General features: G+C 47.7%; 1 protein-coding gene and 1 long non-coding RNA gene across 2 annotated transcripts in view; one reads left to right on the top strand and one right to left on the bottom strand.

Annotated features, from left to right (window-relative positions):
* The window catches only part of LOC124507934 (ankyrin repeat domain-containing protein 26-like), a 124,345-nt gene extending 120,877 nt beyond the window's left edge, over positions 1-3,468 (top strand). Inside the window, 2 exon segments of the mRNA XM_047074395.1 lie at positions 2,035-2,080; positions 3,449-3,468. Of these exon segments, the coding sequence (XP_046930351.1) occupies positions 2,035-2,080; positions 3,449-3,468 (66 nt within the window).
* A 4,724-nt stretch (positions 3,469-8,192) lies between these two features.
* On the bottom strand, positions 8,193-23,698 carry LOC124507624 (uncharacterized). Its single transcript, XR_006961060.1, has 3 exons — positions 23,631-23,698; positions 10,259-10,305; positions 8,193-8,222 (listed from the first exon to the last, which is right to left on the bottom strand). It is a non-coding gene; the product is annotated as an uncharacterized LOC124507624 (long non-coding RNA).
* Between the last annotated feature and the right edge of the window lie 139 nt (positions 23,699-23,837).

The raw sequence follows: 23,837 nt of genomic DNA, 5'->3' as shown, positions 1-23,837 counted from the left end.
AAAGACAATGTGTAATATGTATACAATGAAATATAGCTCAGCTATCAAAAAGAATGAGATCTTGCCATTTGTGACAACATTGATAGACGTAGAGGGTATTATGCGAGGGGAAATAAATCGCAGAAAGACAAATAAATACCATCTGATTTCACTTACATGTGGAATATAAAAAAAACAAAACAAGTGCACAAACAGAATCATAACTACAGAGCACAAATTGGTGGTTGCTAGAGGGGCGGTGGGTAGAGAGGTATGGACAAAATAGATGAAGGGGAGTAAGAGGTACAAATTCCAGTTATAAAGTAAATAAGTCACAGGAATGAAGAATACAGCATATGGAATATCGTCAACAATATTGTATTAATGTTGTATGGTGACAGAGGGTAACTACATGTACGGTAGCAAGCATAGCATAGTGTATACCATGGTCCAATCTGAATTTGTATACTGAAAAACTAGTGTAACATTGTATGCCAACTATACTTCAATTAAAAAAAGGTATTAGGGAAAACAGTCTCTGAAAATATTGGGAAGCATGTCAGCCAAAACATTTGTCCTCACACCTAAGTTTGTAAAGACATTGGAATCCTTATCACCACAGTGTTGATTATGTTCTGTACACTATTTTGGAGCCCGTTTGGGGCATTCAGGGAGAGGCTACCTTGTCTAAGAAAGATGTAAATAAGTACATTCTAGACAGGAACAGTTGTAATATACAGTTGACCTTTGACCAACATGGTTTTGAACTGTGTGGGTCTACTTTACTTACACATGGATTATTTTTGGATACTGTACAGTACTGTAAGTGTATTTCCTCTTCCTTCCGTTTTTCTCAATGTCATTTTTCGCCCTAGCTTATCCTACTGTACAAAACATGTATGAATCGACTGTTTATTTTACCGGTAAGGCTTCCGGTCAACAGTAGGCTATTAGTAATTAAGTTTTGGGGGGATGAAAAATTATATACAGGTTTTTGACTGTACCCCACCCCTGTGTTATTCATGGGTCACCTGTAGTTGGAAATATTCGTACACATTTCATAAGTGGATAACCATAACTTTAATAAGTCAAGTGTTTCAAAACTTGGTCCTAATTTGGAGAAAGGAAACAAAGTTACAATTGAAAATTGTATGTTGTTTTCCTTATCGCTAATGGAGAAAGTTATAAATCAGAAGCTAAGTTTGGAAACTGTTGTAACCCCCTATTTTTCCTTTCTTCAAAGCGATTTTCTGAAATCTTTGTGTGCATATGAAAGGAAATAAGTGTTTTAGTCATAATACACATAGCAAAACATTTTTACTCAATTTTTGCCAGTAGAATTTCCACATGACAGTAAGACAGTCCCACTTTCTTCATTTTATATGTATTTAAGAGTCAGTCCTGGAAAATTAACAGCAAAAAGCATTCCTTCAAATTTTGGTTTTCTACAAGTGAAAAAATGGAAAGCCCATTTTAAGGAACAATTCATTAAGGTAAAAAACTGATTAAACTTTCATAAATGGCAGTATTTCTAATCATTTCCAAGTAATAATTCAGCATACAATATGATTCTTGTTTAAACTTTTTTGTCCCAGTAAGATCCAACATCACATTTCAAGATTATACATATTCAATAGATCAATATTAATTGTGCTTTTTATCAGACTCACATAAATAGCATTATATATATATATATAATGTACACATATTAGATATATTAATATAATACACATAATACATTATATATATAACATACACATATTATATATACGTATACACACACACACGTATATATGTATACATATATACGTGTGTGTGTGTATGTGTATGTGTGTGTGCATGTATGTATGTATCTGTTCTCCGTTATCTAAAACTAAAATAAAATAGGTAGGAATTTATTTTATTCATGTGATAGTTTTTCTGTTTAAGCAATCCCTAACTTTGGTTTAATCTCTACAAGTATTAGTTCAAGACCACATGTCCTAAGCTATATATAATCCCTACCATGTCTTTTGTTTACCTTACACATTCTAAATAATATTTGGCTTATTTCAGACGCGGCAGGAGTTGGAGGAAAGAATAACCAGAGAACTAGAAGAAGGTATGTTGCCAAAATGTATGAAGGTAGATATCATTGATTTCTGAAATAAACTATAAATAGTAAATGGCATCCCTCTCCGTTGTTTGGAGAATAGATACTACATTCACATTTTTTGTACATATCTAATAAAAAATGTAAAAGCACGAGCATAATGAAGAACACACTTCTTCCTCATTTAGTCCTCATGTGTCATAGCTCTTTTAAAATCTCCCACAAGTCTAGGGGCAAGCAGGTGGTTCAGTCGGTTGGGCGACTGATTTCAGCTCAGGTGGGTTCAGGCCCCACAGAGGGCTCTGTGCTGAAAGCTCGGAGCCTGGAGCCTGCTTCAGATTCTGTGTCTCCCTCTCTCTGTGCCCCTGCCCGCTTGTGGTTTGCCTCTCTCTCAAAAATAAATAAACGTTAAAGAAGTGTTTTCAATCTCCCTAAGTCTATATCTGTTATTATTTCTGGCGACAATCTTCCTTCACTGGTGCCATCCCTATGGAACTGTCAACCTGCACAAGTCTCAGAAAAGGTGTGCTTTATCAAATTGTCGTTTCTGCTAGTGATAGAAGACCCAAAATGCCAAAGTCATCCTAGTAATGCTTGGTTAAGTAATTAGAGGTCATATAGCTGCCATTGACAGGTAACGGGTTTCAATCATCACTCATTGATTTTGTCATTGCTTTTGCCCTTGGGTAAAACTTCAAATTCCTTAGCATGGAATGAAAACACCCAAATCAGTTTGCTTCTTGCCAGATCATTCAGCCTTGTCTCTCACTCTTTGCCCTACTCTGCTGCTTTGCTCTAGCACCTTGTCAAACTAAACTACTCACAATTGCACAAGTGTTCTTCCTCACTTCTAGCTCTTTGTATGTGCTTCTTCCCTCTCCCTAGCATACTTTTTCCTTGTCCTTCAGGTATCAGCTGACATATCACCTTCACCAAAGAGCAGACAATATTGACACAAAACTGGGATGTCCCTTCCGTATGTTCCAGTAGTGCTGTGTTTTATACCTGTCACTTACATCTGTATACTTGGCTCTGGAAATGCCTGTTTGATTTTTCCGTTTATAGTTTATGATTGTTCAGGGTGGACTGTGTCCTCATCTTGTAATTTCACCTTGTAATGAAAAAACCAGAAACTCTGATATTTATCCACAATAGCAATTAGTTCAGTGTGCAACCCTGAGCAAAATATATTTAATACTAACCTTGGGTTTCATATTGCAGTTGTACGTAGGTATTTTTCATTTTTCTTAACACTCATAAAGGCCCCAACTTTCTTTTTTTCTTTTCCTTTTCTTTTTCTTTTCTTCTTTTTTTTTTCATCAGTTGTAGTGAAAATTATTTTGGAGAAAGAAGATAATTCTTTCTTTTCCTTTTCAGCTGCTACCGAATTTGAATGAGGATCTTGTAGAACTCCTTTAGTATCTACGGATGATTCAATTCTAAATCAAGATCCAGTATGGAAAGCGTCACGAGAATATGTACAGATTTTGAACAAAAATTATATGATTTGAAAAATAAATAGAAAAAATTTACTGGATGCTTACCAAACATTTTCATTGTTTCCCAATTGAACACACTATATGGTAAAGTCTTGATTAAAGGAAAATGTTTTTGTATCATATGTGTGTAATGAAAATCTTTATAATATTTTAAACTATGTTTCTTGGCATCTCATTAACTTTTAAGCACATTTTGTACGTGGAAACCAGCACTAGAGGGTTTTAGCACCATCAGACTGCTCCACTACCAGCCGTTTGAACAGCACCCAAACAACCAAGTTGTCATTAACACTTCAGTAGTGTTCATGGATGGCTTTTTGTATTTTCCAATTTTTATGACTATATGTGGGCCTAAAGATTTAGACATTATTTTGATGTATTCCTGCTATGGCTATTGCCAATGTTTATACATACTACAATTTTTTTATAGTGCCATAGAACCTATCTATAATTTTAATTGTAAACACTGATTCGTAGCTCTTTCCACATGGAGAAATAAGATTTGCCTAAGGCTTTTCACCTTTTCTATTTATTTATTTATTTATTTATTTTTGAATTGCTTTTTAGAAACAAAGTTAGAGAAAAGAAAAATTAGAGAGAAAAAAAAAAGAACCCCCCCCCCTGCCCCAGAGCCATTTGCAAGTAAATTGCTAATGGGATGCCTGATTCCTGTAGCATTTAAATCCTACAAGTCAGTACATTCCACATAACTACCATACAACCGTCACAATAAGAACATTAACTCTAATACACTCGACTCTTAAACAATGGGGTTAAGGGCTCTGACCCTGCCCCCCACAGTCAAAAAGCCATGAACAACTTTTGACCACCAAAGACTTAACCACTACTACTACCAATAATCTTTTGTATATGTATCATACTCTATTCTTAAAATAAAGTAAGCTACAGAAAAAAATACCATGAAGAAAATTATGAAAGAAAATACATTTCCAGTACTGAAAAAAAAAAATCTGTGTGTAGTCAGTGCACCCATTAAAACTGTTTTGTTCAAATGTTCAGTATAATTCTATCATTTATTCCTCATAATTCTTTTTAAGTTTGGTCACTTATCTGTAGTATACGTTATACCAAGGAAGGTCCTGTTCAGAGCCATGTATTGAATTCAGTTGTATGTCTTAGTCTCTTTCACTCTAGAACACTTCCTTTGTCTTTCCTTGACTTTCATGACTTTTAACCTTTTGACGACTAAATTCCAGTAATGTGGAATGTCTTTCAATGTGGATTTTTCTTAGGTTTCCTTATGGTAAAATTCAGACCATACATGTTTCACAAGAGTATCACTACAACCTACTCTTTGCATCCTATCATGTGACCTACAATTTTGAATTGTCCCCATACTGGTGATGTTAATGTTGGCCACTGGAGGTAGTATCTGCCAGGTTTCTCACCTGGAATGTTAACTTTCCACTTTCCAATTATTTAGTATTTTATGGGGAAGTACTTTGAGACATGTAAATATCTCCTTTCTCAGACACCCTGTGCCAGGCCACCTCTTCTGCAGATGATTTGCCCCCCTGCAGGTTCTGAAAACCCATGCTGGGCTATTCTTCCCCTGTGCAGATGCCTCCCTACCCTGTTCAGTCTGTGATACTTCATTATTCTATACCATTCACCTTTCAGGATTGCTCTCACTTGAGCTCCAACACTGTGCAGGGTGACTGTCCTACACGTAATGCCTTCCCCATTCTAAGCTCCAACACCTCACTCTGGACCCCCACAACTCCATGCCTCTGTTTCTAGGACTGGGAACTAAAATGTTGGGGATGATAAAGAGGAAAGGAAGGAAGGGCTCTACAGGTCCTTTATAATCAACTTGGCAAGCTCTCCAAAGCCGTTTCTCTTTGGAATTGCATCGAATCGGCCAACAGTTTGTAAGGAAAGAAATTTCTTATACTGATTTTTCCAAAGAACTAGTCTTTTAATTATCTAAGCTTATTCCCCACAATATATTGTTTCTTACTCGAGTGTTTTGTCTGCAGATTCTTTTGGATTTGGTACATGCAGTGACATATAATCTATAAATAGTGGCATTTTTTCCCAATTCCTAGAGCTTTCATTTTTTTTTCTTTCCTACTACAAGAATGACGTTGAGTAAATGTGAGGATAGTGAGCGTTCATGTCTTCTTGAAATTGCAACATGTAAAAGTAGTTTTCTGTAACTATGTAGATAGCGGGGTTTTTAAAAGTGTATGTCTTTTATTAGTCTCTTAGTTTGCTCTTGCCGTTTACAACAGATCACCATCAACACAGTGTCTTAAAGCCCCACGCATTTATCTCACATTTTTATGGGTCAGAAGCTAAGCAATGGCTTAGCTGAGTCCTTTGTTCAGGTTCTCACAAGGCTGTAGCCAAGGTGTCCGCTAGACTGTGCTTCCCCATTTGGGCGCTTCAAAGGGGAAGAATCTGCTTCCAAGCCCATTGAGTTTGTTTTTAAGAGAATTTCCTTGTGACTGTATGACTGGACTCATTTCCACAGCTCTTTGCTAATTGTCGGCTAGTTGGAGGCTTAGGTCCTAAGCGTTCCCAGACACTTGTCTTAGTCCTTTTGGGCTGCTCTAACAAAATACCATAGGCTAATAAAAAGTAAGTTTTATTTTTCACCCTTCTGGAAGCTGGGAAGTCCAAAATGAAGGCACTGGCAGATTTAGTGTACAGCGACGTCCTGCTTCCTGGTTCATGGACGCTGGTCTTCCTGCTTGGCGCAGGGCCAAGGGAGCTCTCACAGCCCTCCTTTATAAGGGCACTAATCCCATCCATGAGGGCTCCACCTTCGTGACTTCATCATTTCCCACATCCCCCACTTCTGAATACTATCACGTTGAACATTAAGAGTTAACACATGAATTTGGGTGAGTGGGGACACAAATATTCAGCCTAGAGCAAGGCTGTTCCTTGTTCTTGGCCACATAGACTTCCTTAATACGGCCGCTTAGTTTAGGAGGCCAGCAAGGAGAATGTCACTTCAGAGAAGGCTCAGGCCTCCTTGAAGTGTATTCACATGATTAGATCAGGTTTGCCTAGCATGATCCTTTTGATTGACTCTGAATTAACTGAATTATGTCTGCAACATTCCTTTACATTTGCCATATTCTAAAAGCTAGAGTCAAGTCACAGATCTTAAGAGAAAATAATTATAAAGAAAAGGTGACAGTACTCAAGGGCAGATATAATGGGGTCACTTAGGGTCTTTCTGCTACAAGTATATTAAGGAAGTTCCCTTATAATACTAGTTTTCTAAGTTCTGTCATGAATGAATATTGAATGTGAAAAGATGTTTATTTCACATCTATTGAGATAATTTTTTTAACTGTTTATTTTTGAGAGAGACCAAGCAAGCCAGCAGGGGAGGGGCAGAGAGAGAGGGAGACAGGATCTGAAGCAAACTCTGCGCTGACAGTGGCGAGCCCAATGAGAACCCCACATGCTGCTTAAACACACATACTGTGAGATCATGACCTGAGCCTAAGTTGGATGCTTAACCGACTGAGCTACCCAGGCACCCTGAGATACGTTTTTAAAATATTTGTGAATGGGGGGTGAGGCCAAGATGGCGGAAGAGCATGGAAGTTTTGTGTGTGTCTCCCATCCATGAAATACAGCCAGGCCAACACGAAACCACCCTACACACCTAGAACACTGATCGGAGGAGTAACACAACAATCTGCACAACCTGAACCACAGAATTCAGCAGAAATTTACCCCAAAAGAAAGAGCATGAAGAAACGACAGCCAGGGATTTAACCAACACAGATACAAGCAAGATGTCTGAACCAGAATTTAAAATCACGATAATAAGAATATTAGCTGGGGTCGAAAATAGATTAGAATCCCTTTCTGCAGAGATAAAAGAAGGAAAAAATAGCCAGAATGAAATTAAAGATACTATAACTGAGCTGCAATCATGGATGGATGCAGTGGCGGCAAGGATGGACAACGCAGAACAGAGAATCCGCGATATAGAGGACAAACTCATAGAGAATAACGGAGCAGAAAAAAAAGAGGGAGATTAAGGCAAAAGAGCACGATTTAAGCATTAGAGAAACCAGTGTCTCATTAAAAAGGAACAACAGCAGAATCATAGGGGCCCAGAAGTGGAAGAGAGAGATATAGGTGTATTAGGGTTATGTGAGCAAATCATAGCAGAAAACATTTACGAAACCTGGGGAAAGACACAGACATCAAAATGCAGGAAGCACAGAGGACCCCCCCATTAGATTCAGCAAAAACCGACCATCAACAACGCATATCATAGTCAAATTCACAAAATACTCAGGCAAGGAGAGAATCATGAAAGCAGCAAGGGAAAAAAAAAAAAAAGTTCCCTGACCTAAAAGGGAAGAGAGATCAGGTTTGCAGCAGACCTATCCACAGAAACTTGGCAGGCCAAAAGCAGTGGCAGGATATATTCAGTGTGCTGAATCAGAAAAATATGCAGGGGCGCCTGGGTGGCTCAGTCGGTTAGGCGTCCGATTTCGGCTCTCGTCATGATATTGCGGTATGTGAGTTCGAGCCCCATGTCGGGCTCTGTGCTGACAGCTCAGAGCCTGTAGCCTGCTTCAGATTCAGTGTCTCCCTCTCTCTCTGCCCCTCCTCTGCTCATGCTCTGTCTCACCGTCTCTGTCTCTCTCTCTCTGTCAAAAAAAAATAAACATTAAATAAATAATATAAAAAAATAAATGCAGCCAAGAATTCTTTATCCAGCAAGGCTGTCACTCAAAATAGGAGAGAGAAAAAGTTTCCCAGACAAACAAAAATTAAAGGAATTTGTGACCACTACACCAGCCCTGCAAGAAATTTTAAGGGGGACTTTCTGAGGGAAGAAAAGTTGAAAACATATATATATATACATATATATATATATGTATATATATATATATATATATACCAAAAGCAACGAAGATTAGAAAGCAGAGAACACCACCAGAAACTCCAAGTGTACAAGCATCATGATGGCAATAAATTCATATCTTTCAGTACTCACTCTAAATGTCAGTGGCCTCAATGCTCCAATCAAAAGGCATAGGGTAACAGAATGGATAAGAAAACAAGGTCCATCTATATGCTGTTTACAGGAGACCCAGTTTAGACCTAAAGACACCTTCAGATTGAAAACAAGGGGATGGAGAACCATCTATCATGCTAATGGTCAGCCAAAGAAAGGTAGAATAGCCATACTTATCTCAGACAATCTAGACTTTAAAATAAAGACTGCATCAAGGGATGCAGAAGGGCATTATGTCATAATGAAGGTGTCTATCCACCAAGAAGACCTAACAATTGTAAATATTTATGCGCCAAATGTGACAGCACCCAAATATGTAAATCATTAATCACAAACATAAAGAAAGTCATCGATAGTAATACCATAATCGTAGGAGACTTCAACACCCCACTCACAGCAATGGACAGATCATCTAATCAAAAGAAAAAAAATCAAGAAGGGAACAATGGCTTTGAATGACACACTGGACCAGATGGACTTAACAGATATATTCAGAACATTACATCCTAAACCAGCAGAATATACTTTCTTCTCCAGTGCACATGGAACGTTCTCCAGAATAGACCATATACTGGGACATAAATCAGCCCTAAGTAAGTACAAAAAGATTGAGATCATACCGTGCATATTTTCAGACCACAACACTATGAAACTCGAAATCAACCACAAGAAAATATTGGGAAAGGTAACACATACTTGGAGAATGAAGAACATCCTACTAAAGAATGAATGGGCCAACCAAGCAGTTAAAGAGGAAATGGAAAAATATATGGATGTCAATGAAAGGGATAACACCACAACCCAAAACCACTGGGACACAACAAAGTCGGTTATAAGAGGAAAATATATAGCAATCCAGGCCTTCCTAAAGAAGGAAGAAAGATCTCAGATACACAACCTAACCTTACGCCTTAAGGAGCTGGAAAAAGAACAGCAAATGAAACCCAAACCAGCAGAAGACAGGAAATAATAAATATTACAGCAGAAATTAATGCTATCGAAACAAACAAACAAACAAACAAACAAACCAACCCACAAACATACCAGTAGAACAGATCAATCAAGCCAGAATCTGGTGCCTTGAAAGAATTAACAAAATTGATAAACCACTAGCCAGTCTGGTCAAAGAAGAAAAAAGGAAAGGACCGAAATAAGTAAAATCAAGAATGAAAGAGGAGAGATCACAACCAACACAGCAGAAATAAAAACAATAATAAGAGAATAGTATGAGCAATTATATGCCAATAAAATGGGTCATCTGGAAGAAATGGACAAATTCCTAGAAACATATACACTACCAACACTGAAACAGGAAGAAATAGAAAATTTGAACAGACCCATAACCAGTAAGGAAATCGAATTAGTAATCAAAAATCTGCCAAAAACCAAGAGTCCAGGGCCAGATGGCTTTCCAGGGGGAAATCCTACCAAACATATAAGGAAGAGTTAGCACCTATTCTCTTGAAACTGTTCCAAAAGATAGAAATGGAAGGAAAACTTGCAAACTCTTTCTATGAAGCCAGCATTACCCTGATTCCAAAACCAGTCAGAGACCCCACTACAAAGGAGAACTATAGGCAACTTGCCCTGAGGAACATGGATGCAAATATTCTCAACAAGATATTAGCCAACCGGATCCAACAATACATGAAAAGTATTACTCACCACGACCAAGCGGGATTTATAACTCGGATGCGGGGCAGGTTCCATATCTGCAAAACAATTAACGTGATTCATCACATCAATAAAAGAAAGGGCAAGAACCATATAACCCTCTCAATGGATGCAGAGAAAGCATTTGAGAAAATACAGCATCCTTTCTTGATAAAAAGCCTCAAGAAAGTAGGGAGAGAAGGAGCATACCTCTAGATCATAATGCTAATATCATCCTCAGTGGGGAAAAATGGGAGTTTCCCCTCTAAGGTCAGGAACAAGACAGGGATGTCCACTCTCGCTACTGTTACTCAACACAGTATTGGGAGTCTTAGCCTCTGCAGTCAGACAACACAAAGAAATAAAAGACATCCAAATCAGCCAGGAGGAGGTCAAACTTTCCCTCTTTGCAGATGACACGATGCTCTATATGGAAAACCCGAAAGATGCCACACAAAACTGCTAGAACGGATTCCTGAATTCAGCAAATTTGCAGGATATGAAATCAATGCGCAGAAATCGCATTCCTATACACCAACATGAAGCAACAGAAAGAGAAATCAAGAAATCGATCCCATTTACGGTTGCACAAAAAGCCACAAAATACCTAGGAATAAATCTAACCAAAGAGGTGAAAAATGTATATACTGAAAACCACAGAAAGCTTATGAAAGAAATTGAAGAAGACACAAAAAAATGGCAACAAGATTCCATGCTCCTGGATAGGAAGAACAAATATTGTTAAAATGTCGATACTACCCAAAGCAATCTACATATTCAATGCAATCCGTATCAAAGTAACACCAGCATTCTTCACAGAGCTAGAACATATAATCCTAAAATGTGTATGGACCCAGAAAAGGCCCCAAAGAGCCAAAGCAATCTTGAAAAAGAAAACCAAAGCAGGAGACATCATAATCCCAGACTTCAACCTATACTACAAAGCTGTAATCATCAAGACAATATGGTACTGGCACTAGAACAGACACTCAGATCAATGGAACAGAATAGAGAACCCAGACATGGACCCACAAACGTATGGCCAACTAATCTTTCACAGAGTAGGAAAGAATATCCAATGGCATAAAGAGAGTCTCCTGAGCAAGCGGTGCTGGGAAACTGGACAGAAGAATGAACCTGGACCACTTCCTTACACCTTTCTTACACAAAAATAAACTCAAAATGGATGGAAGACCTCAATGCAAGACAGGAAGCCATCAAAATCCTCAAGGAGAAAGCAGGCAAAAACCTCTTTGATCTTGGCCGCAGCAACTTCTTATTCAACACGTCTCTGGAGGCAAGGGAAACAAAAGCAAAAATGAACTAGTGGGACCTCATCAGACAAAAAGCCTTCTGCACAGCGAAGGAAACAGTCAGCAAAACGAAAAGGCAACTGACACAATGGGAGAAGGTATTTGCAAATGACATATCAGATAAAGGGTTAGTATCCAAAATCTACAAAGAACTTCTCAAACTCAACCACCCAAACAACAAATAATCCAGTGAAGAAATGGGCAAAAGACATGAATAGACACTTCTCCAAAGAAGACATCCAGATGGCCAACTGACACATGAAAAAATGCTCCACATCACTCATCATCAGGGAAATAAAAATAAAAACCACACTGAGCTAGCTAACCCCTTCTGCCTGTCAGAATGGCTCACATGAACAACTCAGGCAACAACAGATGTTGGCGAGGATGTGGAGAAGGAGGATCTCTTTTGCATTGTTGGTGGCAATGCAAGCTGGTGCAGCCACTCTGGAAAACAGTATGGAGTTTCCTCAAAAAACTAAAGATAGAACTACCCTACGACCCAGCAATTGCACTACTAAGCATTTATCCACGAGATACAGGTGTGCTGTTTCGATGGGACACATGCACCCCATGTATATAGCAGCACTATCAACAATAGCCAAAGTATGCAAAGGAGCCCAAATGTCCATCGATGGATGAATGGATAAAGAAGATGTGGTATCTAGATACAATGGAATATCACTCGGCAATCAAAAAGAATGAAATCTTGCCATTTGCAACTACATGGGTGGAACTGGAGGGTAATCTGCTAAGTGAGATTAGTCAGTCAGAGAAAGACAAAAATCATATGACTTCACTCGTATGAGGACTGTAAGAGACAAAACAGATGAACATAAGGGAAGGGAAACAAACATAATATAAAAACAGGGAGGGGGACAAAACAGAAGAGACTCACAAATATGGAGAACAAACTGAGGGTTGCTGGAGGGGTAGTGGGAGGGGGGATGGGCTAAATGGTCAAGGGCACTAAGGAATCTACTCCTGAAATCATTGCTTCACTCTATGCTAACTATTTGGGATGTAAATTCTGAAAAATAAAAAATTAAATTAAAAAAGTAAAAATAAAAAATAAAATAAAGTATTTGTTAATGTGGGGAATTACATCATTTGCTCATGTTAAACAAACTTTGCATTTCTCAGATTAACTGAATATAGTTGTGATTTCATTCGTTTTTTTCTTTTCATTACTTTATCTTTTTTTATGTTTATTTTTGAGAGACAGAGACCGAGCGTGAGCAGGGGAGTGGCAGAGAGAGAGAGGGAAATGTGGAATCTGAAGCAGACTCCAGACTCTGAGCTGTCAGCACAGAGGCTGACACAGAGCTCAAACCCACGAAGTTCGATATCATGACCTGAGCTGAAGTGGTCAACCAAGTGAGCCACCCAGGTGCCTCTATTTTATTTTATTTGGGGGAGAGAGAGAGAGAGAGAGAGAGAGAGAGATCACACACAAGAGTGGGCGAGGGCAGATGGAGAGAGAGAGAGAGAATCTTAAGCAAGCTCCAGGCTCGATGCGGAGCCAGACGCAGGGCTCAATCCCATAACCCTGGACTCCTGACCTGAGCAGAAATCAAGAGTCGTATGCTTAAACCACCGAGACACCCAGGTGCCCCTCGGGGACTGTATTTTCATTTGGCACCGAGCCCCACAAATTCTGTCACTGCAAAGTCCCCACCAGGCCACGTACCCCCTCCCCCACCCCACCCAACCTCCTCCCACAAGACCCTCCCCTTGACACGATCGCACACTAGTCTCCCTCAGAATGAAATCCACACTCCTCTCTGGGCCCACAGACCCCGCCAATCTGGTCCTCGAATCTTTGCTGCCCTCGCCGCCCTCGTCCACTCGGCTCCAGTCACGGTCCCCACCTTTCCGTCTCAGGGTCCTCCCACTGGCTGCTCCTAGGCCTGGAATGTGGCTGCCTGCTCAGAGGGGCCCTCCTGGCCCTCCAGCTACAGCGGCTGACCCCTGCCCAGGTCTTCTGCTCCCCAGCACTCACAGCGGAAGCTAGCCGTCTCCTTGTTTACCTGTTCGTGGTCTGTCTCCCCCACCCACACCCTGGTGCTCAGAATGTCAACAGGAGAGCAGGGTCATCTTAAGCCTGCAAGCCTCAGTCACTGGTCACAGGTCACAGTGGAGCCCCACCCCCTAGAACAAAGCCTGGCCAGGAGCAGACGCTCCCTAAACAACTGGTGCGTGATGACACACTTTGCCTGAGAAGTGATGACAGACTCTGAGTGACAAGTACCCTCTAGTGTGGGGCGGCAGGCCCGGTCAGTGCGAGCCCATACATGGCACGGTGTTCTCCCCTGATCCCAGGCCCAGTGAGCCCCCCCCACTTCCCGCACTCCCCACCTGGATCCTCAGTGCCCCTGAGATCAGCACATGGTGTCGGGCAGTGCCAGCCCCTCCCACCAGGCTCCCCCATCCTCCAGGGGGACAATGTACAAAGGGCCACTTCAGCACGGAGCTTCAGCTCCATCTCTAGCCCACAGGCCTGAGGTGGGGGAGGGGAGGGGAGGGTGTGGCCCAGCCCTCGTCTGTCCTCTTGAAGCCTGCTCTAGCACAGGGCCAGGAGGGTGACAGATTCAAGCTATAGTGCAGAGAGGCTTTGTTACAGGAGCTGCGCCTTGTGGCCTGGGGGAAATGCCCTTGCACAGCGAGAGGATGAGACACATCAATGCACAGGGTCGGCGGTGAGCCAGTGCAGAAGGCGGTCTCCGTGTACCCAGGTAGCAGGAGTGGAGTGGCGCTCCCCCATGTGTAGAGGGCACAGTTGCGAGGTGCAGCCGTGCACTCAAGAGGCTAAAGTGCTGTAGGGTGAAGGGAGAGAGACGAGCAGACCCGGCAGGGTCTGGGCCAAGCTAGAGGGCAGAGGCCTGGGCTCAGAGTTGGCTCCCATCCTGCCTGGGACCCTCTGCCGCAAAACCAGGCACAAAGAACTTGCTCAAATTGTGGTTCCGGAAACCTGAGCTGATAACCCGAGACGTGACCATCCACCCAGTCTCCCAGGCCAGGAGCCCGGCAGTCATCCTGAATCTGGCTTCTCGCTGACCTCGAGTTCCCCATTGCCAGGCACATCGCTTCAATGCCCAGGTACTCGTCGTCCCACCCGGCCCCCTGTGCCACTGTCCCACGCTGCCTGTGCCACCATCCACGCTCACCTGGACATCAGCAGCAGCCTTGCCAGGGAAGGGGTTCCTGGCTTGAGCCCCACAAGCCTAGCAAAGCCACATCTGATGTTGTCCCTCTCAGCTTGGAACACCTGCTCCCAGGATAAAGTCCAAATCCTCTAGGAGGCTCCAAGTTTCTGTGTAATCTTTCACTCCCTGCCAAGGTAGGCTCAGCTGAACTGCAATTCCCCCAGACTGAGGAAGGACTGAGCTGCCTCACCCCTGGCCTGCCCCGCAGGGCTCCTCACCCTACACTGGACGGTGCTGAGCAACTCTCCTGGGGCCCCAGCACAGAGCCTGATGCAAAGGAGGTGCTGACGACAGCCCCCCTCCGCCCCCAAATCCACACACCTGCAGCTGCAGTCAGTGCTGCTGGGCTCTCACAACTGGTCTGGGGTTGGAAAAAGTCTAGTCCTGCCTGGGCAAGGCACACCCCGATGAGGTGGCTCATGGACAGGAACTCGACGGGTCCCCCACAATGGGAGGGAAGTGGTGGAGAGCGGAGACACGGGGAAGGGCTCCAGCCTTCAAAGCGCTCTGAGCAGGATGGCTGATGGTCCGGAGGAGACCCGGCAAGGAAGGAGGGGAAACAGGAAGGGATCTCAGTTCACCCCTGGGTGCTCAGTTCGCCCCTGGTTCACCCCATCAGTGCCTGGCACTATGCCCGGCTGCTGCTGGCTCAAAGGATGGGCTGGGATCCTGGTTCTGCCCCCCCGCCCCCATCTCTGGAATCCTACTCTCTTGGAGGCAGAAAAGCGGGGGCTGGTAACACCGCCTCACGGGGATCTGGGGAAGTGACCAGGCTGCTCCTGGCCCAGATCCTACAGCTCCGGCTCTCTGGGAGCCCAAGCAAGGTCTTCCACCTCCTTCAGGAGAGGTGGCCTGGAGCAGGTGCGCCTGGGGAGCCTCTGTGGAGCTGGAACATAGAGCCCTTTCTCTTTTCCCTTCCCAATCCAACTCTGCCCACCCCTGCCTTCGAGGGGCCATGGTGCCCTCGGCTCAGGACCCGACTGTCTCCACCGGGGGACACTCAAGAAGCATTCACCAAATGGCACAGGGCACCATGCAGGGCTGTAGGCACCGGGGCCTGCTCCTTCATATGGAGCCGCCAGTCTGTTCTTGCTCCTCTGATTAGTCTTTTCCCTCTGCTAGATCCCGAGAGCATTCCGGAAAAGGGCCGCAAGTGCCCAAATGTCCCACTGAGTGTGAGAAAGAAGAGAAAGGAACAGCAGTGACCAGACCATCACCACAAGGGGACAGAGTCATTCAGGAGTCAAGTGGCCAGGGTCCAGGCCTTAGCAATGCCACTAAGCTTGCCGGGAGAGCCTGAGCACCAGGTGAAGTGCTCCATCTTGTCTCACCATCACGTGACCATTTCACAGAGGGGGAAACTGAGGTTTGGAGAGGGGACAGGACTCGCCCCAGGTCAGGCAGCAGCGAGCTGTGGAGAGGTCCTGGCTCAGCAGAGACCACGTGCGTGCCACTGCAGCTCACCAATGCTCAAGACCTCCCCGTTCCTGCCGGACCTCAGTTTCCCCCACTGACCATCGGGGGCACAGACTGGATCTCCCAGCTTCTGGCTGACTTGAGTGTTCCAGGTTCTACAAGGCCCACATTCTAGGTCTGCTGCTCCATCTTCCTCCTCTGAGTTCCGTGATCCCGCTTCTCTGGTCTGGATCACGGGGTTCTACTTTCCAGGTGCTGTGTTCTGGTGCCTGGTCCCCAAGTTCGCCTCTCAGAAAGGTCTGCAGCCCAGGCAGGTTCTCCAGCCCACATGCTTCATTTTCATTCCCTGTATTCTCTCCCAGCCCCCAGCAGTCGGAGCCCACAGGTCACCACCTGAAGCTCCAGTTCCGTCGGCCCTCAGGGCTGCTTTAGGGCATGAAAATAGCTGGGGAGGCCTGTCCCAGGCCCCAGGTCACTGGGCTGAAGGGGATACTGGAGATCATACTCACAGCTGGGCAGGAACCCCCGTCCCCACTCTTCCCTGTGTCTCCAGGCCCACGTTTCTGACCACCCCCAGCCCTGCTGGCTTCTGCCCCCACCAGTCCGCATGGCAACAGCCCCCAAGATGGCACTTCCCGAGGACAGAGACCTTGGGTCATTTTTCTTTGGGGTCAGAGCCTGGTACTTCCTTAGTGGGTGTCTGTTAAGCACTTGCAGAATGAATTAACCAGGTGTGCCCGGAGTCCCGGCAGGATTACACACTGTCACAGCCTCAAAGACCAGAGTTCACATATGACAGAGATGCTCACGCTGTGTGTGCGTGCAGGTGATGTGCTCAAAAACACAGACACGTCACACCCTCAAGTCAGCAGAGCTGTGCCCTGGCACCTAGCCTGGGCCCTGGCACTTGGCTGAATGACAGCTGACCGAATGAATGGGTGCTCTGTACTAGGTATATGGGGGAGACGGACATCGAATCCTCACCCAGGATCAAGGCTCAGCTGTGATTCCAAAGACCATTTCCACGAGGTCGAACTTGACTACATTGTAGGAGGACCCCCTGGAAAGGCACTTCGCAGCCAGAGTCAGTAAGGAAGGCAGTCAACAGTGCTACACTCCCACCTGGGCACCCGGATGGAGGTGAAGCAAATAGCCCTAGGGCCACCTCTGGCTGGGAGGGGCAGAGGGCATCTTGGGGTGGGGTGGGGTGGGGTGGCTTTCCAGGTGGAGGTGGGAAGGTGAGGGCCCTGAGGCCTAACCCACAGGACAGGAAGGACAGCAGAGGTTTGAATGGAATTCTTGGCATGCTACATCCCAGTAGCCCAGGTCTGGACTCTCTCTGACCCAAATTCCGAGAAAGAGAGACACACAGGCTAAGCTGTCTGCCCCAGGCGCGCCTGTTCTGGGGGATGGGCCCGGGGGCAGGGTCCCTCTGGAAGCCACTCACACTTGGTGACCCCAGAGTCTCATGAATGGGGAGCTGGCTGGTCTCAGGGCACCTTTTCTTAGACCTCTCTCCTTTACATGGTAACTTCATTTTTCTGGTTATAAAGGTTTCACCTACAACCTAGGAAATGTGAAAACCACGGCGAAAGAAGGGTAATATCACCCACCATCCCTGGGGCTAACATTTGGCCTAAGTTCTCACACGCTTTTTTTCCCGTGCACCTTCTTGCTGGAATGAGCTATCGATGTGGATTTCCTGCCAGCTTTTGGACAGCAAGCATTTTCTCTAAGGAGCTTTGTCCTCCGCATGGGAAGACCCAGTGCAGACCTGAGCCCTGGGGACTTTGCTCTCCTGGGCTTCTTCCCATCCCCCTCAGACCTGACCTGGATCCTGCAGACAAATGCTCCAGCTGGGGACCGGAGTGGGGGAGGGGTACGGCCACATAGCCCTGGGCTCTCCTCTTACAAGCCACAAAGGGACTACCAACCACTCCCCAGGGTGCTCTGGGTCAGTCCCAAGCACCTCGGGCCTTCAACGTTCCCTCTGTGAAATGGGCACGTTTGGCTAGCTATCTGGCCTCAAGGCTCCCCAGCCTGGTCTCCTCTCTGGGCTGCAGGGACAGTCGCCTGAACTGGGCTGCACCTTACAGCTGCTTTCCCTGTCCACTCCACTGGCATCTCAGACCAGGGCCTCAAGGTTCTCAGCATCTTGTGGAGCAGCTGGATGGAAATCCTGGCAGGGTGGGTCAGCCTGGCCCTTGGGGTGGGAGTCAGGCAGGGCTTCCTGGAGGGGTCTTAAAGGATGAGCCAGCACCTGCCAGGAGAGGCGGGGAAGGCCACTGCAGACAGAGGGATAGCATCTGCAAAGGCCCAGTGGCGGGGTGGGGCGAGGGTGGGGGAGGTGTGTGTGGGGGAAGCCAGCACCTGGATTGTAGTCTGGGTGGGGTGCTGGTGCATTTTGCCCTCCCCACATGCCAGTGCCTGGAGGCAGACCACAGAGTCTGTTACATCCCCCACTGGTGGCTGCAGGACCACTGCCCCTACTCAGGTATGGCCTCGAACTTCCATGACAGCAATAACACACCAGGCCCCACAGCAGTCCTGGACACCTCTGAGAGGGGGTTTGCCTGGGGGCCCTTTGGGGCCAGGTACTGTGGTTTATTGGCTCTGAAAGAGGTCATCCCGCACAGACAGAATCCCTCTGACCCATTCCCTGGACCTCTCGGCCATGGTGGAGGAGCCTCACAGCCTCTGCTCTAGTCCTTTTGGCAGGTATGACCTTGGACCCATCACCCACACCCTGTGGGCCTTGGCTCAAAGACTGGAGACTGATCTGGGCTGTTCCAAGTTCCAGATGGGACCAGAGCTGGCTCTGCCTGAACTGACCACTAGTGGGATTCTGACTCAGCGGGGTGTGGCAGGGCCTGGGAAGTCTGTATTTTCCCCAAGCCGCCCAGGTGAGGCTACACGGGGCTTCCAGAGACAGAGCCCCAGGACTATGGGGAAGAAGGGAGTGGCAATCAGGGCCACAAGGAGGGTGGCCTGGAGGCCAGGACACCAGTGACGTGGTTGTCTCGGGCATCCAGGCTTCAGAGACCGTTCCATTTTGAGTGACTGAGGGGCCTATCCAAGGGGCCCCATCGGGCTATGGGGGTCCTACAGGCTGGATACAATCGCAGCCCCACCACTTCTCGGCCCTGTGCCCCGGGCCCCAGGCACCCTCAAACTGCCAAATGGGGAGAATAATAGTACCTGCTTCAAGGGAAGTTAGCAGGCGTAGCTGAGATGATGCCGACAAAGTGCTTGGCCCAGCGCCCAGCACATAGTAAGTGCTCGATAAATAGCAGCAAATTATGACTCAGAGGTCAAGGTGGGGTAGAACAGCCTGGGAAGTCATCCATTATGGGCCCCGGTCAATCAGAATCCTGGAGACTGCCTCTGGCCACCCTCCCTTGCTTAGACCCCCATCTGGGCTGCTGCTTCTGGGAAGTTCCCAGCCTGCCAGGAGAGGGCAACTGGAGGTCAGACGCCGAGGAGGTCCCAGCGTCAGAGCAGGCTCTGGCCTCCTGCCTTGGCACCTCACCCTGCCCCTCCCAGGGGATTCCTCCTTCAGCAGGAGCCAAAGTCTAGAGTCAAACAGGCTCTAAATTCATAAAACAACGGAGTAATTAGGGTGTGTGAATGATTATTTCCAACTTTATTTTTCTAGATAAAACGAAAATAAGTGGGCCAACAGGGGAATTTCCACTTGGGGCGGTGCAAGAAAACGTATTTTGGGACCCCGTTAACTTCCTGGGTTACAGGCAGTGCTGTGGGCCCATGTCAGCCCCACTCTAGACCACAGGAGGGCGGACCACTACCCTTCTACCATGCCTGGTTTCAGCCCCGCCCAAAGCCTCACTTCCCCTTCCCTTCTGGCAGGTGTGGCTAAGCAAGGTCCCTGTGACCATCCCTCCATGGTGTGAGGCTGCCCTCTGGAGGGTCAGTCTCCTCCCACAGGGATGGAAAGGGAGGAGGAATGGGTAAAAGAACAGGGATGCTCCCTGGGGCTGAAAGTCATTCACTCATTCATTCATTCATTCATTCAAGCTCCTATAGGATAGGGAACTCACGGCCTAGTGGAACACGCCACAGCAAACACACTGAAGAAAGAGAAGTGGTGCTCTGCCCAGCCCACAGCAAGGAGCCTCTCTGCACAACGAACGGATGCTGAAGCCGAGAGGCAAAGGATGGGTGGTCGTTAACAAGACAGAGCCTCCATTCCCCCATCTGCAAAAAGGATTATCCCAGTACCTCTATCACAGGTTGTTGTCCAGATGCAATGTTAGCTACTAATATTTTTATGGGCAGGCAGGGTACACACGAGAGGGGCTGCAAGGCCAGAGAAACAGCAGAAGGGGGGGAGGGTCTGTGGGATTTGGGGTGGAGGAGGCTTTTGAAGGGTGACAGAGTTTCAGGGCACATAGGAAGAAGTGGGTGGAACAGACATTCAGGCAGAGGGAACAGCATAAGCAAGGGAATAGAATCTGACGTTTGAGACCCGTCTGGACCATTTCTCAGAGCTCTGTCAGGTTAATGCTTGGGATCCAGTTAGGTCATTCTGTGCAGACAGCCCAAACCAGGCCAAGGTCAAGAGGATCCAGAGCAGAAGTGACGCAGGGTCAGAGGTGCAGAGGTTCCCAGGAAGGGAGGACACCAGTCCTCCTTCCCCTCTGCCCTCCATCTCACCACGGGTTACTTATTCAGAGTGGTCTCTTGTCCTGGCCTCAGCCTGTCGGATGCCTCCCTCTCTCAGCTACAGTATGGCCTGACAGCTCTCCAAGTCTCTGGAGCCTTCTCTCCTTATTCAACCATCCTTTATTAAGCACCTACTGAATGCCTGGGTGCTAAAACTGGCATGGACCAGCTCCCACTGCGAGAAGGTTAAGCTGTTGGAAGCCTCAAATGGGCCTTGCTGGAAGATTTACACCATGGAAACCTGCCAACGCTGTTTATCAGGTACCTTTTTCTCCCAGAGGGCCTGTTGCCAGCACACCATTGCCCCCTGCCCAAGCAACGGACACAGAAAGGCAGGCCCCCGCCTATAGGGACTCACACACAAGAGGAAGACGATCGCCTACTGGAGCAGGCTGTGTAGTCTTCCAGGACGCAGGGGTGAACTGGGAGACCCATTCTGGAAAAGGGGGCATAAATTCCCACTAGAAACTGAACCAAGCTTTTCAAATAGCACCAGTGTGCCTCGTTCCCATTTTAGAGGCAAGGAAACAGAGGCACAGAGAGGCAGAGTCACCAGTCCACGTTCACACAAGAAGTGGCAGAGTTGAGATTTGAACCTGGGCCACTGAATCTGGAGTCCTTGCTTTTAACTTCTGCCCTTGACTGTCCCAAGGTGCAATTATTGCAACGCCCAGCCCCCCACCCCCCACAACCCCGGCCCTCCCCCCCCCACACACCGCTAAGCAGCCAGCACAGTGCTACGCAAGACCATGGAGGCCCAACTGGTTTTGCTGCCCAACTATATTCCATTCTCCTGGGGCTAAGGTCTGTGTCCTCTCCACCCGGCTGCCCATGACAGTGCCCCTCACAGGAAGATATTGCGTTTGTTGGTCTCAGTGTCTGAAGAACCTTCTGGAAGGGAGCCCTGGCCCCCCATGTGCAGGGCTAGGGCTGACTAGGAGGAAGGGGTGCATTGTGCAGCAAGGAGAACAAAGAGGCTTTGGCCTTGAGGAACACAGCAGGGTCCGTTGAATGCCATGGCTAAGGTGCCCATAGGGGCACAAGGAGGACCACCCTGCCCCGGCCGATACCCACTGCTTCTCTCTTCTTCCAGAATAGCATGATCACACGGACTTGCAGGGCCCCCAGCCCTGGCTTCCCTGGGTCACATCCAGCCCTCACAGGATCCTCATCGCCACAGGGTAAAGTGAGCCTGGCCCACCAGCTGACATCAATGCCCCCGTTTTCCAGGTACACATACTGGCACAGCGGCCAAGGATTTTCCGAGACCTCAGGTGCTGGGCTCCCTACACTCATCACCTCATGCAGACCTCCCCACAACCCTGTGGAGGAGTCTCCCCGTTTGACAGATGTGGACACTGAGACTCAGAAAGCGGACTTGCTTGGGGTGGTCCAGCCACCGGCAGATGTGGGCCAAGCAGCCCTGACCACAGCAGGGACCCTGGGCAGACTCCAGAGGGGCTGCTGAGCCAGATGGCAGCACTGCCGCCCCATCAGCTCCTCGATGTCCTTGGGAGCTTGCGTGTGCCAGCTCGCTGGGATGGCCTGACACCTCACCTCCACCTGGCCCTTCTTCCCTTCGTTCACATGGGTCACTCCCGTGCCTGACCAGCCCCCCCTTCCACAACTCTCCACCCCGACCAGGTGCTCACATCTCACAGCCTCTGCTCCAGCCATTCCCTCTACCTAGAGTGCTCTTCCCTTTAGTGCTGAGCAAGCCAACTCTTCCAGCAACTTCTCTCTCTTCCCTGGACTGGCAGAAACTCTTCCAAACTTTCCCAAACCCCTGTGCCTATCTCCTCAGCACCCAGAGGCCTGGATCTTCAGTACCTGCCCTGCCCGGGGAGGTGATCCGCCAGTATCCACAGCTCCCCATCAAGGCAGGTCATGACTGGTGTCCCAGGAGTGGCAAGGAGTGCTATGTGAATGGGGCAGTGCCAGTTCTGGGGGGCCATGGAGGGGTCTCTCTGGGGTAGTATTCCTGCCCACAGGCCTTCGAGGGAGTCTTCCAGAGCCAGGAGAGTCACGTGACCTCCAGCTACTAGGGCTGGCTGAGACCCACCTCTGCTTCTCATGGCACTCCAGCTCAGGTGCCACCATTCTGACTTACATCCAAGCTATCCTCCCCAACCCAGCTTCCAGAACCCACTATTTGCAGATATTGATAGAGCCCTCCTCCAGCCAGGTTCCCTTCCCCACCCTGGGCAGTGCAGTGAAAAGCACATGAGCCTGGATGCGCCCCCCACCCCCTGCCCCAAACCCAACGAAAGGACTAGGGGTGCTCTCCCCACGCCCCTCCGCCTGGTCCAGACAAGCAGCCACAGTCCCAGCCTCTGCACCCGCCCTTTTCCAGGACCCCGCTGGAGGCTTGGGGAGTGGGGGGCACAGCTCACAAAGAGCCTTTTGAGCCCAGCGCCTAGGGGTTGCCCCTGCCCAGGCCTAGGGAGGGGATCTAAGGCATGAGGCTTTGCCCTCCAGGGCCTGGGAAGGTCCTGGGGCCAGCCTGTTGGGGGAGGGGGGGGCAGAGCCCAGTAGTCTCCCTGGAATCCCGCCCCCACATCCTTGTCTCTATGCCCCCAACCCTGGTCCTGGGGCTCCCACTCCCGCCCATAGGGTGAGGCTCAGGGAGGGAGGGGGCTGTGGGAGTCCTGACGGCTTGGCGGGGTAGGGGTTGTGCCGGGAGCCCAGAGATGGAGGCGGAGGGCCAGGAGTGCGGGGATGGAGGGGCTGCGGCTAGGGTCACCCTGGACGTCAGGGTCAACTCACCCATCTTCAGCCTGGTCTCAGCAGCGCAGGCAACAGCAGCGGCGGCGGCAGCAGGGATGGCTGCGCGGCCCTTAAGGCCCCAGCGGGCAGATGCTGGCGTCTGCTGCAGCCTCTGACCCCATTTCAGGCTCTGGCGGAGGCTGAGGCATGCGCCCGGCATCGCGGGCCTCGCGGCCCCGCGCCCGGCCCACATCCCCGCCTCACGCC

The sequence above is a fragment of the Lynx rufus genome, unplaced genomic scaffold (genome assembly GCF_022079265.1).
Source record: "Lynx rufus isolate CCGP_SWC_20201006 ecotype Redwood Valley unplaced genomic scaffold, mLynRuf1.p SCAF_12, whole genome shotgun sequence".
Lineage (NCBI taxonomy): Eukaryota > Metazoa > Chordata > Mammalia > Carnivora > Felidae > Lynx > Lynx rufus.
Note: the sequence above shows the minus strand (reverse complement) of the source record. Positions and strands in the feature narration are given on the sequence as shown.